The sequence below is a fragment of the Mustela putorius genome, unplaced genomic scaffold (assembly GCF_011764305.1).
Source record: "Mustela putorius furo isolate JIRA1106 unplaced genomic scaffold, ASM1176430v1.1 tig00000450_pilon_pilon_pilon, whole genome shotgun sequence".
NCBI lineage: Eukaryota > Metazoa > Chordata > Mammalia > Carnivora > Mustelidae > Mustela > Mustela putorius.
This window is the reverse complement of record NW_025421385.1, coordinates 3,340,739-3,358,907: the sequence shown is the minus strand read 5'-3', so window position 1 is coordinate 3,358,907 and position 18,169 is coordinate 3,340,739. Positions and strand designations below refer to the sequence as shown.

General features: G+C 44.3%; 1 protein-coding gene across 2 annotated transcripts in view; it reads right to left on the bottom strand.

The window, feature by feature from the left end:
- The window catches only part of PDE10A (phosphodiesterase 10A), a 231,585-nt gene that overhangs the window by 102,739 nt on the left and 110,677 nt on the right, over positions 1-18,169 (bottom strand). For both annotated transcript variants that reach the window (XM_004769572.3, XM_045080063.1), the window contains exon 3: positions 8,089-8,117. In XM_004769572.3, coding sequence (XP_004769629.2) covers positions 8,089-8,117 — 29 coding nt within the window. The remainder of the gene's footprint in view (positions 1-8,088; positions 8,118-18,169) is intronic.

Genomic DNA, 18,169 nt, shown 5'->3' with positions numbered 1-18,169 from the left:
TTCACACAAAAAGAAATACACCTATGTAAGTATGGAAAGATTCTTATTTGCTTTCTTTTTTTTAATAGATTTTAAGTAGGGAGGCTGGGCGGCTCAGTTGGCTGAGCATCTACCTTCTGCTCAGGTCGTGATCCCGTCAAGGGTCGGGCTCCCTGGCCATCAAGGAGGCTGCTTCTCCCTCTCCCTCCACCACTGCCTGCGGCTAGTGCTCTCTCTCTGTCCAATAAATAAATACAATTTAAAAAATAAATAAGTAAAGATTTTTATTTATTTGTGTGAGAGAGTGAGTGTGTGTGCACTAACGGTGGAGGAGCAGGAGAAGCAGACTCCCCCCTGAGCAGGGAGCCCCCTGGGGATGGGGGTATAGTTTGCTCCCCAACCCCAGGACCCTGAGATCATGATCTGAGCAAAAGTCAGGCACTTAACAGACTGAGCCACCCAGGCGTGCTGCTTATTTGCTTTAAATAAAAATATTAAAACAATGTCCTTGCTGTTTATATACAAGATGTATGACTGCTAATTTAATCTGGTTAAAATGAAAGTATAAACCACAACAGTAAGTTGATAAATGTGTATTAAATGCCGTAAAATATTTATGTCCTTTGAGCTATTAACCTCAGATCCTAGCATTTTCTTTAGGAATTATTTCACAAGAATAAGACTGCCACTTCCATAATCGGTCTATGAAAAACAAAGCAATCTTAAAGATCCAACAATCCAACCAAGAGAAAGGAAAATACTACCACAGAGAAGAAATTCAATGAGACATTTTAGTCACTGGAAATAATATTGGATGGCAAAACAACACGAATCACTTATGGCATAATGCAAACTAAAAAACCCCAGAACCAAACGTGGATGTGCACTGTAACTAGTACTGCACAAAGACAAGCATATGAAAGACCGGAAGGAAGTATCTGACGGTGATCACCGGCTACATTAAGGCGATCTTACGATTGTCTCAGAAACCCTGTTCTGATTTCGTTAGAAAATGCCCAGTGTAGGGGCGCCTGGGTGGCTCAGTGGGTTAAGCCGCTGCCTTCGGTTCAGGTCATGATCTCAGGGTCCTGGGATCAAGCCCCACATCGGGCTCTCTGCTCAGCAGGTAGCCTGCTTCCCTTCCTCTCTCTCTGCCCGCCTCTCTGCCTACTTATGATCTCTCACTGTCAAATAAATAAATAAAATATTAAAAAAAAAAAAAAAAAAAGAAAATGCCCAGTGTAAATAATTCTACGTGAGTAGAAGCAGCTCTGGGTCAAGTGGACGCGGGCAGGAGCACAGGAGACCTGCAGGAAGACGTGAGAGCGTGACATCGACCGCAAATACTGGGGAGACGTTCTGACATATGAACTAGCAGAGAAAAAGGGCTCATTGCAAACAGCCTCAGTCTTCTCCGAAACATACAGTTGGCTCTAATTTAAGAATGATGGAGGGGTGCTGGGGAACTCAGCCAGTAGCGTGTCCGACTCACAGTTTCCGCTTAGGTCATGATCTCAGGGTCATTGAGATCGAGCCCCACATTTGGGCTCTGGCCAGCTCGGAGTCTGCTGGAGATTTTTTCTTTCTCTCTCCCTCTGCCATGCCCCTCCCACAATTAATAAATCTTAAAAAAAAAGGAGACAAGGTTAGGGTTGACGATTCAGAGGGAAGGAAAACCCGTGAACCCCGACACATGAAAGAGGTTGCATCACCTGAGATTACCAAGCCAAGCAAAGGCAAACTGTACACCCAGTTGGCAAAAGCAACTCATACTTAACAGAAACAAATAACACAAATATCCAAACAGAAATGGGAGACATTCAGAGCTACATCCTGGCAGTGTTTTCTGTGATGCTGCTGCAACCTGCTCTACAAACCTCCACTCCCGGAAGAATGGGACACCTGCACCGGAATTATCTGTCAGACACCTGCACCGGAATTACCCGGTCAGTGCTTCAGTGACTTTCACAGGGCTCAGACACTCCTGCTAATTTCCAGATCATTCATTCATTTCACATCAAGGCATAATGCCATGCTCCTTCTCCAAAAGATTCCGACAGAAATTCTGGAAACCCTGAATTCTCACTGGGTGACAGACTCGTCAAGTCAGGCGCTGGCCAAGTTTGACTTCCGGTCCCATAATGGGGCTGATTATGCCAATCTTCTTCTTCACCTGCTTTTTGAGAGAAGATGTGCCTAGACTTTATTAGGCATCATGAGAGCAGTAGATTAAGGAAATCCTACCATCCAACCCCTCAGGGTTGGACACTGTATGTAAAATGTCAAGCAAAAATAATTTTAAGTTGCAAAGAAGAAAGGAAAATAAATACAAAGGATCTGAACAGCAGGGAGAAGACTCTTTGTGTGAAATTACCAAAATAGTCCCAAAAGCAAATGCTCAATTTTATATAAACTCGTTCCCTTCTATGTGAAGCTGAGAGCTCCTCTCACAATTTGAATTCAGAGTAAATACATTTAGAAGTAAAATGATCTTACTCAAAATCCTGTTTACTGAGAGGTCCTAACGCCAATGCTCCTGTTTGTCAGTGTTCAGACCTACATCTCAACCCTAAACTTTTGAGTCTTACACAGCAGTATGACTTCGGTCAAACAAAACTAGATTCTAAAAAGAAAAAGCTTAACTAAATCTCCGACAGTGAAATGTACAACTAAAGAACCACAAAAAATAAAAGCAGGGGGAGTAGGAGAGAGGGGGAAGTTTGCAAATGTTTGCAGGCTGGTTTTTAGTGCTTCCCTCACACCCTAGGAAGCTCCAGTCCTGAAAATGGGCCCCCATCACTTGGACCCCCGTCCCCGGCTACTCCACATACCCACCGACCGGACTCACCTTCCCTCCTGTCCTCCCCACCTGCTGACAAAGTCCCTCCGCTGAGCCCTGGGACACACGGTCTGTCATCAGCAAACCCTCTCTTCTCAACTGCCCTCAGGGGAACAACTGTGCAGCTTTTTGCCCTAACTGAAACCTCCCTGCCCTCCTGATCATACTGCTTCCTACACTAAAGCTGATTATCATATAATAGACCATTAGTCTGTGGAATGTGTGATCATGGTATTAGGTAGATAATGCAGAAATTTCTCAATAAATGCAGGAACAGATAGATTATATGAGCAAAAGAGGGTGCCTGGGCAGTTCAGTCAGTTAAGCGCCTGACTCTGGATTTCTGCTCAGTCATGATCTCGGGGTTCTGGGATTGAGCCCTGTGTCAGGCTCCACGATGCGCATGGAGCGTGCTTTTGATTCTCTCTTTCCCTCTCCCTCTGCCTCTCCATGCCCCAATGCAAACAAACAAACAAAAAAAAAAACAAAACAAACAAACAAAAAAACCCCAAACAAACAAAAACAAAAAAAGAACTATCCCAGGAAAACCAATCATTTAAAAGTTGTCATTCTAGGCACACCTGGCCGGCTCAGTCAGTGGAGTGTGTGGCTCTTGATCGTGGGGTTGTGGGTTCAAGCCCCATGTTGGTGGTGAGATAACTTAAAAGTAAAATCTTAAAAAAAAAAGTTATCAGTCTATAATCTTCCCCCTCTCACTTTGTTAAAGAACTAAAGAAGATAAAAACAGAGAAGCCAGGCAATTGTGGCAGCCACGTGCCACTGATTTCAAGGAGACACAATACCAGTGAAACCAAACCGAAAACAGTCAGCAGGGGCTTACTTACAATTCCCTGTCCCCAGAAATGGCACTGCTGCATTAAGTCAGTAACAAATGCTCTGGGGAAATTAATGACATGGGATCTGAAATGCACCTGGTGAGCAGTGGATGCCGGTTCCCTCTGTTTATGCGGTAGGACCCTGTATTTAGGAATTCAAGGAAACCAGGATTCACTAACAAAATGAAGCATTTTTCCAACCTTAGGAAATCACTAAATAGACTGGATGTAGCCGTACTGTTTACCTGGACAGGTTAAAATGAAAAAACTTTGCAAAAAGATCTTGATTCCAATATAACAATTTGTTTCAGTCAACAACAGACAAATGGCACAGGTAAATTTCTCCTGTGGCGTGCGATCGGAAAACTGCAGCACACTGCCCGGCCACGCTGCTTTGTTTCGTCGGGTGTCGCTCGGAGCAGATTCCAGGCCCCGCGTGGAGCTCCCCGCGGGGCTTAACTCGCCGATGCTGAGATCAAGACCCGAGCCGAGACCAAGAGCCGGACGCTGGGCCCGCGAGCCCCCAGGCGCCCCCGGATGTGGCGCTTTTAACGAGGCATCTGACACAGCACTTCCCGTCACTAGTATCGGTGACATTCTCGGGGGCAGCGCCGCCTTATTTATTGAGTACACTGACAAGGGACATAGGGAAAGAACTGGAAAAATCACTCGAATATGCAGCTTCAGAAATGCAACAGAATGTCAGGTAAAGAGGGTAAGACGGAGGCTTTCCTCGGAGAGTTAGGATGGTCCGAGACCAGGTCAACAGAGCTTACATGAGCACACAGTCCTACGGTCAAATGTGTTCTTAAAAATCTGTTGACAAAGGAGTGTTCTTGGTTTTCCTCACGTTACTGAGTTACCGACTTTTCCTTCTGAATCTCCTTTGAGAACTTTCCGGGTCTTCTCCACGGGGCAACTGGCGCGTCCAAAGTGCAGTGCTCAGACGGTTCCCCTCACAAACCCCCGAGGTGGTGCTGTCCGGCCCACGGCCCGGCTGCACGGACGGACCCAAACCCGCGCACAGCCCTCGCTGTGGCCTCTCCTCTGGGCTGGACAGCGCAGGCACCTGCTTCCCAAACACCTCCAGTCTGATGTCCGAGAACGCCAACCTCGCTTGTCCAAGACCAACTGACGGAGCTCCCAGCCCCCCGCCCCCTCATGCACCCTGCTGTCGCCCCCACGGTCGTAAGGAGAAACTTCCTTGGGCCGGGTGCTCAGACCGATCAAGCTGCGAGTCACTACTGATCCCTGCCCCCTCCCCACCACAGACAACGCGAGCCCTTCCTTCTCAGCACACCTGACTCTGATCACTTCGCCATCACAGTCCTCACTCCGGTGTCGTCCCCTCCCGGCCGCACACCCTGGACTAGCACAGGCCGTCGGCGTCGGCGCAGACCCCCCTCCACTCCAACCCCATGGCTCACCGCCCACCGTTACTCAGTCTGCTCTAGCCACGCTCGTCTACCTCAGGGCCTTTGCAGCAGCCGTCTCCTCCTTCCGGATGGTTTTTTAATTCCCTTCGGTCCCTGCTCAAATGTCAGCGTATCAAATAAAGCCCCTCCGGCCGCCCTAGTGTACAAGAAGCCAGTAAGTGCACTCCGGACCCCCCACCACCCTCTAGCTTACCCAGCTGGATTTTTCTATGTATTCATCAGAACTTAGCATTACCTGATATGCATAAATCAAACATTTTTTAAACTGTCTCCACCATGCCCTCCTCCACACACACTGGGGGAACCAGAATCTGTTTGGCTCACACTATATCCCCGGCACATAGGACGAGGTTCGGCACACAAACCTCGGGTGAGGAGGAAGACAGACACAGAGGAAGGGACAGGGGAGAGGAAGAGAGGGGACGGGTACCCACTTGCCGGACTTGACTTCACGCTAAAAAAAAAAAAAAAAAAATCTTGCTTTCTAAAGGATTAGTAACCAGAAATGTTGTATAATTTCTTGAAAAAGTGAATTCTCCCTTCAAACTGTATTAGAGATACACTGTTTCCAAGCAGTTACCCGTCCTCCCCCAGGTCGTCCGGGTCAGGCCACCATGGGTCCGCGATGTCATGACACAGCTGCTACCTGCTAAAAATGTACTGATACAGACACCTGCTCCAGAGAATGTCTAAGTCAATGCGAGGGAGGTGTTTTGGGGAAAATCTTTTAAAAGTAGGTGCGCTTCACTGGGAAGAAAGAACGTAACCCCTCTATTCAGAGAGCTCTCATGTGGAGTATGGGGGATAGTTTTGTTCTTGTATTGTGTTTTTGTTTTTGTTTCTTTTGTTTTTTTGAGTTGCTACAAAAATCAAGAAAAGTATTAATTAAAAAAAAAAAAAGGAAAACCCCATACTAACAGATGACAGTTAAGGAGAGGTGGTTTGGCTCTAAATGGGAAAGTGTCTCACAAAACTTAGAATGGTCTGTGGGTGCAACAGCCGCCCTCATAAGGAGCCCGACTTTTGACAATGGATGTTCCCAAACAAACCCTCCCTCCAAAAGGCTGCACTATGCATTTCTGAAACTTTTTTTTAAATATATGTAAAGATTTTATTTATTTATTTGAGAGAGAGAGAGAGAGAGAGAGATCATGAGCAAGGGGAGCGTCAGGCAGACAGAGAGAGGGGGGAAGCAGGCTCCCCGCTGAGCAGGGAGCCCAATGCAGGGCTTGATCCCAGGACCCTGAGATCATGACCTGAGCTGAAGGCAGAGGCTTAACCCACTGAGCCCCCCAGGCACCCGCATTTCTAAACCTTAATTTTAATTTAAAACAACAGTGTACTGTCATAGAAAGCAAGTTCTGAACATCCGTCATGAACCCTGATGATATGGGTTATATTGAGAATAAACCATTTTAAAGATCTTGGCAACTGATACTACCCTAGTATCTATTCTAGTATTATCTATCATGTGTCTATTCTATTCTACTCTCAGCTCATAAATTAGTAATTCTCAACTGGAGATAGACTTTCTCAACATGAGGCACAAAATAAGAGAACCTTATAAAATAACAGCAAAGAATGATCTCTGTATAGTTTTGTCATCATTTCTAACGGACTTAAAAATAGTCCGTGGTGCCGTCTGAGCACACGTCCCCTCTCTTTAGCCAGAAAGAAGGCGCTGGCGTACTAAGAATGACGTGACAATGTCATCCGAATCCGACCTGTCTTGCAGCGATATTCTGTGTAACTAAAATCTACAGAAATGCATTCAGTAAAATAAAAAAGTCCACTCCTCGCCTGTACAACTGTTCTACCCAAATATAACCTAGTTTATATTTAAAGGAGTGCGATGCAGTCATAAAATCAGTTATAACACTGGCACAAAATCTTTGTATTTGGAGACTCTGGAGGCGAAGAAAGTGGGTTCTGGCCGACAGGTGAACTGAACTAAGGCACTGACAGAAGGCCGGCCTCAGAAGTACAGTTCCACGCTTCGTCGTCAACAGGACAGAATGTCAGCAAACCACAGATTGCTTAAAACTACCTCTTTGGGCATTTCTTTCCCCATCTCCTTCAAAAACAACAGCAAAATCTAAAGTTTCTTCAGGACTGTCCAGGTTAAACTGAGGTTAGGCAACTCTTGTAGTTTGGGTTACAAAACAACAGGGACTGTTGGTGAGGAAACTGTAGATTTCTGCCCACCACCTTGATCTATAAAGTGCACGGGGGTACTGCAGAGCTTTGAGATGGCAGACGGCTGATCTCAACACCCCCAGCTCTCGGGACTCTGCCTGCAAACTGATTATTTTCAATATTCCACATTTAAGATCTTTATTGTATATAAAATATATGATTAGAAGATTTGTCATCTGTAATTAATTATAACTTTGCATGACTATGCATAGTTTGCTAAATGCTTTCAGTACTCAAGACCCATAAGTTTTCAAGTCTGGTAAGTCTCTTCAAGTTAACCCTACGTAATTTCTCTTGGACGGGAAAACAGTGTGTTTACTATTTCTAAAAGTACCGAGGAATGCCCCGTCTCGAATACGTAAGTGGTCACCTTTTGTTCGCCCACAAACAAGGTGCATGAACTCAAAGGCAGGGTAAAGCCGCTTGCTGGGGGAGCACGAGGCAGAGGCTTCTGCCGCCTGCCGCCACGTGGGGAAGGCTTGTGTCGGTGTAAGAGAAGCTAGAAACCCAGTCTTGACACGCAGGCTCTCCATTTCTAACGTTGGCAGCTCGTTCGGAAAACCCCATAAGCAGGTGCAGTGCACACAAACGCAGCTGCGAGCTGCACTCACTGTGGGGCCCCCAATCTGCAACGGCTCTCCCTACCGACTTTCCCCCCTATTAATGAGTGATGCTCTAGGGCAGACACTCAGGCTTTGCCATTATTTTTCCAATACTTTAACAGGTGAGAGCACTGAGAAAACACAGGAACGTTATTTATTTCCTACACTGCGGTGACAGAAATTACATTCTCATCACTTACCCTGCTGACTTCCTTAGGAGCCGACTCATCTGGTGGAAGGAAAAGGAAGGGAAAAACACAATTAGAAACTTTGAGTAGGTTCTGAAATACAGATTATGTTATTCACGTTCAATAAACTAGAAGCTGCTTTGCTATGTTTTCTCTCACAAAATCAAAGAACTTGGCTTTACACATCTATCAACGAATGGTTAAACACAAGGGTTAGATGCACAACAAAGTTTGGAGGGAAACGAAATACCACAGGCCACTTCCAAGATCACCTTGTGAGACGTTCTGGAACAGTAGCACCTGCAAATGATATTGTACATGACCCAACCACACGACTCTCACAGTGCCCGAGAACACCTGTGCTGCTGGGGTTAACTGCAGCATTTCTTACCTGCTTGAGTAAGACACGACCATGCACAGCACCTGGGGCCAAGTCACAAAGGACACCACAGGGCAGCTTTGTCTCATGGGTCCTGGGCATCGGGGGCCCTCCTGTACTAGACTGTCAGCAGTGTTTCCCATAAAGCGAGACCGATGGATGGATGGATGGATGGACGGACGAACGGACGGCATGCCTAGGTGCGGCCCTCTGAGAGGCTCTCCCCTGCGGCTGGCCACATGACAACAGCATGCCCCCGTGACCAACAGGTTCCAAGAAACAAACTGGCCAGGACTCCATTCTAGGTCACTGGTTCGGACCCAAAGTATATTGATGTGGCCCTTTCGGACGGCGGCTGGGCTGGGCCTCTCTGGAGCCCTTGCTGGGAAGCAGCCTTTAATTAATCCTACCGCTATTCTGTGTCTTCCTGATCAATCAAATCCTGTCTGCCTACCACCGTTAGTGTATACTTAACATGCCCCAAACCTCGTGGATTCTGTGTTCTGCCAAAGCACAGTCTAATTTATCTCGACACTGACGAAAACATGTCTGTCCCACACGTTCAAACAGGGCTGGGATGCTCCTTCCTCTTTCAATATCCTTGTTAACTAACCTGTAGGCCTGTTGCTTTCTCTTCGCTAATCTTTCTCCAATTTGTTGCTTCCACCATTTCGACACATACCACCACATCTAGTGCCAAATCGACCAGCAGCCTCCAAACTATCGCTGAATCCGGTATCTGCCCCAGCAAGCTCGCCACACACGCGTGTGTACACACACACACACACACACGTCTCCCTCCAATGCTCCAGAACCTAAAGGAAACTAGATTTCCACGCTAGCTAAAATAAGTGACTTTACCCAGAGTGTTTTAGAAGTTTCCAAGCTTGGGACTATTGGAGAAGAGACGTTCAATAAATAGTCCCTGTCTGGGGGCATCATTATATTGTTCCCAAGTGACTGGAGTACTGCGTCCCATTCCCTGGAATGTCCCTGAGGAAGAGCACTTAACTTTGCCTTCCATGCTGAAGTTACATCATAGCAGAGTTTCCTCGGCTCAATTCCCAACCCCTAGCCTCTCCCCAACTGCCCCCAGAGATGGGACTATGCGATTTAGTTGTTCCAACAAGTCTATGAGCAGATCCTAAAGTCGTGGAGACGTACATGTTCTTAACTGTTTTCTAAGAAATGCAGTGGGCATGCTCACACGTCCCAGCGGATGAAGAAACACATAATGAAAAGCAGTTGTACAAGGTTTCCGCCCAGGACTGACTGGCGCTTGAGCCTGTGGCACTTCGGAACCTCCCAGTGTCCACAGCCACCCCGAGATCTGAACGCTGGCTGAAGGGACGAATCGGAACGTCCAGGCATCGATAGACTCATGCACCCTTTGCCTTTTCCCTCAGCTTTCCTTGGCGCTTCTCGAATCAAATTTGCGTGTCCATAAGATACCCTCCCAGGATCTCTTTCTGCATACCCCAGCTCTGCTGACTACGTGAGCCCCCAAGGGATATTTTCCCCCCGATTAGCTGTTCTTCCCAAGGCTTTTAAAAATCATTAAAATGATGTTGAGATTGAAGATTCTCTCTTCTTTTTCTTCTCTTACATTTCTCTTTAACAGTCACAGACATTCTCTCTCTGCAATTAGTTTTTGTTTTCTCTAATCATCCCACTAATCCCACTAGACTGTTAGCTCCTTGAGAACAAGGAGACACACCCGGCATATAAGGATCCCGTAGTATATATATTTGTTGAACAAACAAATGTTAATTGAACCCCTAAAGCTGCATAAAAATTAGTGTCTGCTCTGGTGAACATTTTTGTTACTAATTTGATGCTCATGAATTATGCAAAATCTTGCATCCGTGGCAATTTCTTACTTTGCCATGATCCCCAGCACCTTTCATTGAAAGGAAGCTTTACTGCTGAGCTGTGTGAAATGTGGCTCCGACACTTCAGTCCTGAGTGTGTGCTGGAAGTACGGAGACCTTCCCGTCATGGCTTCTTAGAAGAAGACGGGCAAGCCCCGGGCTCTTACTCTGGAATCGCCAGACGATTTGCCAGGAAAGACCAACTGCGTGAGGGGGCTGGGAGGAAGCTTCTGCTCTGTTATTTTGAAAATGTCTTGGTGGAAAAAACTTTTTCAGAATCAAATTATATTGTCAGGATATTCTCTAAGTCAAAAATACATCCTTAAAAATCTTTAAAACTGTGTATATAGTTGTACTCTGATTTTTGTGGTCACTTTTGACAGCACTTGGAGTATGAAATGGGACTTCAGGAAGGACTCCAAATGTAATTAGAAACCAAGGGAACTTGTACTTCGATGGCTGATTTGAAGTTCCGTGGCTGCTTCCATGTTCTTCTTTACTCGCTGTTTCGTTTTGGCTTTTTACTCTATGTTCCGAGAATGCGTTGTGAACAATTTCTACTTTCTAAAATCGATCAATCATTTCCTTAAGTTTAACATATATTTTTTACTACATCTTTCCATGGACAAGCTTTTCGGTGCTCATGCTGTAGGATGCGAAGAGAAGTTCCAGATTTTTGAACTTGAAGATCCGGATACTGCGCGTCCAAAGGAAAGACACAGTGATCAGAAGTGACCGTGACAGTGACAGACACTGGTGATCTCTGGAGGGACTTCGCTGTGCCTCTGTCCTGTAAGACTGCCCATTCACTTCACCTTGTAGGGTTTGCAGGTATTCTAGTATTTCTAAGTAGAGCATATCTGTCTTCTCATCACGAAAAATACTTATTTTCCATGAAAATTTACATATGCAATTGACCGTTGAACAACATGGGTTTGACCTGAATGGGTCCACTTATACATGGATTTTTGGACAAATATACTGTAGTGCTATAATGTATTTTTTCTTATGCTTTTCTTAATATTTTCTGAGCCCTAATTTAGATTATCGTGGGGCTACAAAATGTGTTAATCCATGTTTATGTTATTAGTAAGTTTCCTTCTGGTCAACAGTAGGCTCTTAGCAGCTAAGTTTGGGGAGTCAAGTTACAGGCAGATCCTCAATGGGTGGTGCTGGTGGGGGACAGGTCAGCACCCCTAAGCCCCGCAGTGTTCAAGGGTCAACTCTACTTCCAAGGGCCCCACGCAGCCTTTTTCAGCCGCCCCCACATTCTGCAGGAGCTGCGGGCTTGTCTCCAGATAGCCGTCTTCTTACAACAGTGTGCTCTGAAGTCTCAATCCCCAAATATTTAACAAATATGTAACATGTGCCAGGTTCTGAATAATTGCCCCAGCTGGCCCAATCAAGCTGAAGGGAAGGACTTCTCTATCGCGGCTTTGAGAGAACCACAGGAAACTGACTGACAGGCCCTAGTGGGTGCAACCCCGAGGGGAGTTAGGGTTGTCGACCTGAAATCAGCTGACCTTGAAGCCTCCTTTACCTAGGGGTCCCTACGCATGTGAAAGGTCATTTCTCTCTTTATTAAAGCCAATTTTACGAGGTAAAGCTAAAAACACTTCAAAAAAGCATGGAGGAAAGGTAACAAGATGTCACTAGGATATTACTTTTATGCCACTGAATTAATACACTGTTACTTAAAATGAAAACTCCAGAAAGCTCTTCGATTTCCTACCAAAAAATAAACAAATTCCTTTGTTTAGGATTTAAGTTCTCACAGTTTGGTTCTGCCCTATTTTTCCCAACGGGAATATGAAACACGTGGGACCCCCCCCCCCAGTTGGACTGGTCTTTCTAGAGCCTCAAACATGTTTTGCTGACTCTTATCTCAAAATCTTTGTACCTTCAAATAATTATGGAGTACCTGCTCGGTGCCTGGCACTCTTCTGGGTACCTACAATGAATTTGAACAAAAGAAAAAGACAATAATCGCTGTCCTTACGAAGCTTTATTCTAAAGGCAGAAGGGAGTCCACAAACATGCTAGGACACTAAACTGTACAGCAAGTTCCCAGTCAGTGGTAAGTGTCTGAAAGTGGGGCACAAAGTGGTGTAGGTTGGGGAGCCTCAGAGGCAATGCGGGAAGCGTGGTCAGAGCAGGCCTGATCCAGGGGGTGAGCTATGAAAGCAGCTCCCTGCGGGAAAAGGATTAGTCTGAGCAGAGACCAGAGACTTGAGTGTCTCTGCTGTTTTTTTGCCAAGGTTGATCCTCCCCCCTTTCAGGAATGAGCTCAGCCTGCCTCTGCCCGTGAGGCCCTCTCAAAGGCACGTGGCCCGCATCCTTTCCTCGCCGCCTCATACACTGCTCTTCTCAGATACCGCTCTCCAGTGGGGAGGAGCAGAGCGCTGTAGGAAAAAGGGAAGCGCTGAGTCCACACAGATCGATGTTCAAATCCCAGCTTCACTGACGAGCCACACCTGGGTTCCTTGATGGCTCGACTCGAAATACCGTCACTTAGAGGACGAGGTCCGGTCAGACGGCGCTGGGGGCGAACGGGACAGCGTACGCAGGGCTCTTGCACACAGCGAGCTGTCAGCACACTCGTTCTGTCTCTTCCTAATCCGTGTGCGAGGAATCACGGTCTGCCTTCTGCTCACGGGGAGACACACGTGGGTGACCTAACTTCCCGACGCAACAGACGTTCTTGCAGACAGGAGACAACAATCCACTTATCCATGGATTTCTCTTCCATTACTGAACAAAAAGCCACTCCAAAAGAGACTCCGGAGTGATGGAGACACAGCTAAGGCGGCTTCTGTGTGCAGAGCATTTTTCTACAGACATCAACGGAGTGGGAAGCACTAGAAGCCTGTCACTTCTGCCCGTGTTCTAAACCTTCTTAGTGTAACTTGTAAGCATACCAATCGCTTTGTTTTCTTCTCTCTCTTAATTTTTTAACATTAAAACCAGACATTAATGGGAGAACGGAAGCCGTGTCATCAAGAGCTTCAGCCCCAGGTGAGCTGGTTTGTGCCAATAAACCCTCTACTTTGCAGAGTCACTAATGGGGAAAAAAGAAACGATACATTGCTAGGTAACGGAAAGGTATAAAGAACTAGATACTTGTGACATTCTTGGTCAGAAAAGAGGGGGGGAGGATATATATAAATTCACAAGCCAAATCATGAAACAGGCAAAGCTGTTATTTTTTCCCTGAAGGACTATTATGATTTCTAATAACTCAGAGAATCACGTTTTCTAGCCTATTTTCTAGCCTATTTTGCAGCCTATTCTTCTGTACTTAATTCTATATGAACAGAATAAGACCCTTCCTCGTGAGAGTTAGTCCATGAAGCCCTCCGATTCCACACGTGAAAAGTAATGGCTGGAAAGGGCATAGTGAGAACGGCAGGCACTTTCCTGTACACAAAGCCTGGAATAATCTACAAAGTAGTTTCTTTAGATCTCGTATATATGAGGATTAGGAATATACATGGTAGGTAAGCTGTAATACAACATGTACAAGCTGTATATACAAGCTGTATAAACAATATGATATAGTTTCTGCATTACAGTTAGCAGAAAATAAGATATTTATATGTTAGATTTCACTTATCAAGGCCATAGAAGCAAAGTTGAAAAAAGGTATCATGATGCCATCACCACATTTTTTTGTTTTGTACATACTGCAGAAATTATTAGATATATCTAAGTGGCCTGGAACCGGGTTGAGTCTACGATTCAGCTTGAGTCTACGATTCAGCTACGTGTCCTAATCATTATTTGGATTGGCGTCATGCTTGTGAGCAAAGGGGACTAACTTTAAAGTTCACCATGAGAAAAAACTGAGCAAACCATGCCAGACAGGCTCATATATATCCACATTTTTTTAAAGATATATATTTTTTTAATATTTTATTTATTTATTGGACAGAGAGAGAGAGATCACAAGTAGGCAGAGAGGCAGGCAGAGAGAGAGGGGAGGAAGCAGGCTCCCCGCTGAGCAGAGAGCCCCATGCGGGACTCGATCCCAGGACCCCGAGACCATGACCTGAGCAACCCACTGAGCCACCCAGGCGCCCCTAAAGATATATTTTTTTAAAAGTATACTATTATACTATTATATGATTAATGACCAAGAAAAGCCAAGTCAATTCTGAAAATGACAGAAGTTGCAGAAGTTACACTAAGAAATAGATATTCATACAGAAAAAAAAAAAAACCCACCAAAATTCAACCCTTACATTACACCACATATAAAAGCTTACTTGAAATGAATCATATACCTATAAGAGTGGAAACTAAAACATCTTGAGTTAAGCATATTTCTTGGATTAAAGTAAAAAACTATAAAGGAAAAACGATAAAACAGACTTTATCAAAATTAAGTATATTGGCTCTTCAAAAGACACAGTTAAGAAAACAAAAAGAAATGCCATAAACTGAGAACTATAGAGTATTATAGATCTAACTGAAAATCTGCATCCAAAATATATAATCTCACAACTCAAATATGAAAATAACTCCAATTTTAAAGGGGCAAAATATTTGAATAGATTTCTCACAAAAGAAGATCTAGAAATGGCAAACAAATTCATTAAAAAATGGCTGACCTCCTTAGATACCTGGGAAATGCAAACCACACCCACAATGAGATGTCCACGCCCACAGGAACGTAAAGGGAAAAGGAAAAAATGTGAAGCAAGTGGACCTGCATGAATTGCTGAAAGTGTGCTCGACCCAGTACCCAAACCTTCCTGAGAAACAGAAGCCAACAAAGCACAAGGTGAATCTGAGAAGTGTTCTGCTGAGGGAGAGAAACCAGACACACTGAATGATTCCCTTTACATGAAACTGTATAAGCAGGACAAAAGGTAGATCGGAGGTTGCCAGGAACTAGAGGCCAGGGGTAGACAGGGGAGATAAGCAGCAAAGAGGCATACAGGAATATTCTAGAAAGGCAGAAATGTTGATGTGGTAGTGGTTACATGACAGTATGCGTTCATGAAAACTCACTGAACTATATACTTAAAATCGGTCAGATTTATTATGCATAAATTATGACCAATAAGCTGATTAAACAAAAAGCTTTGCCTTGCACTGAGGCTTCAGCTCAGTGTGAAGTAAGCACCAGCACTTCCTCATTCCATTCTTGGTCTGTGTTTCCAGTCAAGACACCATCTTCACAGGAATTGTCCTCTTGGCCCCACACTGCAGTGCCAGCTAGAAGCGGACGGCCGGTGAGAAGTGGGGGTTAACATGCCCGATGTCCCTCTCCGTGCTTTCCACCACCACCAGCCTTAAAGTCATTCCGCCATATTAACTAAGAGTCTTACAACCTGACCAATTTCAGTCCTTTCCCTCAAAACTGCCTCAAATCACTCTGTAGGGCTTTGATGTTCCCATGGAAGACCACACGGGGCAGAAGGCAAGCAAACCTAAGGAATTTCACAGGGAATGGAGAAGCTGCTCTAGCAACAGGCTGTCAGGGATTCAAAGGAGGAAGGAGTGGCAGCATCACTAAGAGGCCACATGGAGACCTGGTAGACAGAAGAGAGCCCCTGTTCCCACCCATCATGAATTAAAAGGTTCTAAATCATGTTAGCCTCAAAAGCCTGAGCAGTGGGTTCAACAGATTCCAGAGGACAAAGGATACCCACCATCATCACAAGAATATTTTCTTAGAGTTTCAAAGTGCCCAGTTGTCTGATAGAAGAAAGAAATTAGGAAGAAGCTGTCCAAGACCAGACCGCGTATGTAAACACTTTGGAAAACAATTTGGCACTTCTGAAAAGCTAGTTCCAGGTATTGATCTAAGACCAAGTATGCAAAACACCAAGTGTCCAAGAAACACCAAGTTAATGAAAAACAAAAAGAAAGTAGGTTTTAAAGTAAAAGTAACTGAGACCTTTAATTGCTAAGATTCTGTCTTCTACTATCAGTAGGAAATGGAATCCATGAGCAAGATGAGATCAGATAAGTAAAATGATTCTTTTATATATACAAGTCAATCCTATTGCTGTATTTAGACAAAGGCTAACGAATCATCATAAAATTCATTATTCTTTAGCATTTCTTCATTATAATCAATTATAAAAGTGGATTAACATTCATTCTCAGAAAAGTTTGTTGACTTAAAAAACACTATAACTCTGTTTTCCTGGAAACTGGTAAAAGAACTGATAACGGAACAATTCCAGAATTGTACAAAGTAGAGACTGGTAGAATAACTATAGCTCAAGAAGAAATAACTTTTTAGAATGTTTTGGAGAACTTGAAATATAATAATCACTTAACTAAGATAAGAAGTCATATTTTTATGACTTTATATTAAAGACCTTCATATTAAAGACCAATATTATGTCTTTCCATTAACACTATAAAAATTAACCAAACATCGCCATAGTATTAAGTATCTAGAATTAAAAAAAAAAAATTACAGCATTATTTATCTGAGACAAATGATTACATATTCTTCATCTCTACTAAGATCCTGGGCCAATTAACTCGAGGTCTCCAAACAAACTGGCCATCGTTCTGGAGTGCGGGGAGAATCATGACCGGTTTGCTGGGGCTTCAAGTCCAGCAGAGCCATTCCCTTGTTACCAGAAGATCCGTGCTTCTTGTTTGCTTGTTTTAAGTAGGCTCCACGCCCAGTATGGAGGAGCCCAAAACAGGGCCTGAACTCAAGACCTTGAGATCAAGACCTGAGCTGGTATCAAGAGTCAGATGCTTAACAGACTGAGCCACCCAGATATATGGTTTTGGTACTGAATATCATAATCTAAATTTTGGAGCTTCCAGTACTTTCCATACTTTTTAAATTTTTTTATTTATTATTTTTTTGTTGTTGTTAAAGATTTTATTTATTTTATTTGACAGAGAGAGATCACAAGTAGGCAGAGAGGCAGACAGAGAGAGGGAGGAGGAAGCAGACTCCCTGCTGAGCAGAGAGCCCGATGCGGGGCTCGATCCCAGGACCCCGGGATCATGACTTGAGCCGAAGGCAGAGGCTTTAACCCACTGAGCCACCCAGGCGCCCCTCCATACTTTTTTTTAACAGGGCGAGTTTATATTTTCAAATAAAATCTCACACGGAATAAACCAGTAGATTCAATAGGTTAAAAGTAATGTAGTTGCAGGTACTGGAACTGGCTGAGTATCAGTTCCAACTGCCTGTAAGATCTCCCTCCTGTCCTGAAAGTTTAAAACGACATCGTCAAATCTCCTGACCAGAAGAACCTGATCAGATATACTACTAATGGGAGACTGAATTGAGACCTGAGTTAAGTGGGAAGAAAGAGGTGTGAGGTTCTCCCCTTTCTGGAAGATCAACAGAGACAGTGTGGGTCCATAGGCACCAGATGCCTGCCTCCCTGGCTTCCTGGAGCTGAGTGAGTAGCTCTGCCAATTCCAAGTGGGAGCTGAAATTCCGAAGCCTGGACGTTTTCTTGGTCACTCTGCCTATAGCTGACCCCTCTAGCCCTTCCAGTAATTTTAAGTGGCCCAACACATTTCTCTTTGTTTAAATGAGCTTAGATTGGTTTCTATTACTAACAACCAAACCCGATGTGTTTTATTAGTAAAAATTTACTCTCAATGTTAAAAATTATTACCTCTCTCATTATAAAGTCAACAGATAAGAACAAAGAAGCTGTTTTGGTTAACATAAAATTCTGAAATAGGTGTTATGGAAAACAACCATAGTCTCACATCGGTCTCAGGATCGGATTCATTTCTGGGTTTTTCTTTCAAAGACCCATAATGGTTCACATAAGATAACAAGATACAAGAGATAAAACATTGTTTTCAAAGGTTTGTTGTTTGTTTTATAGACTCCCTTACA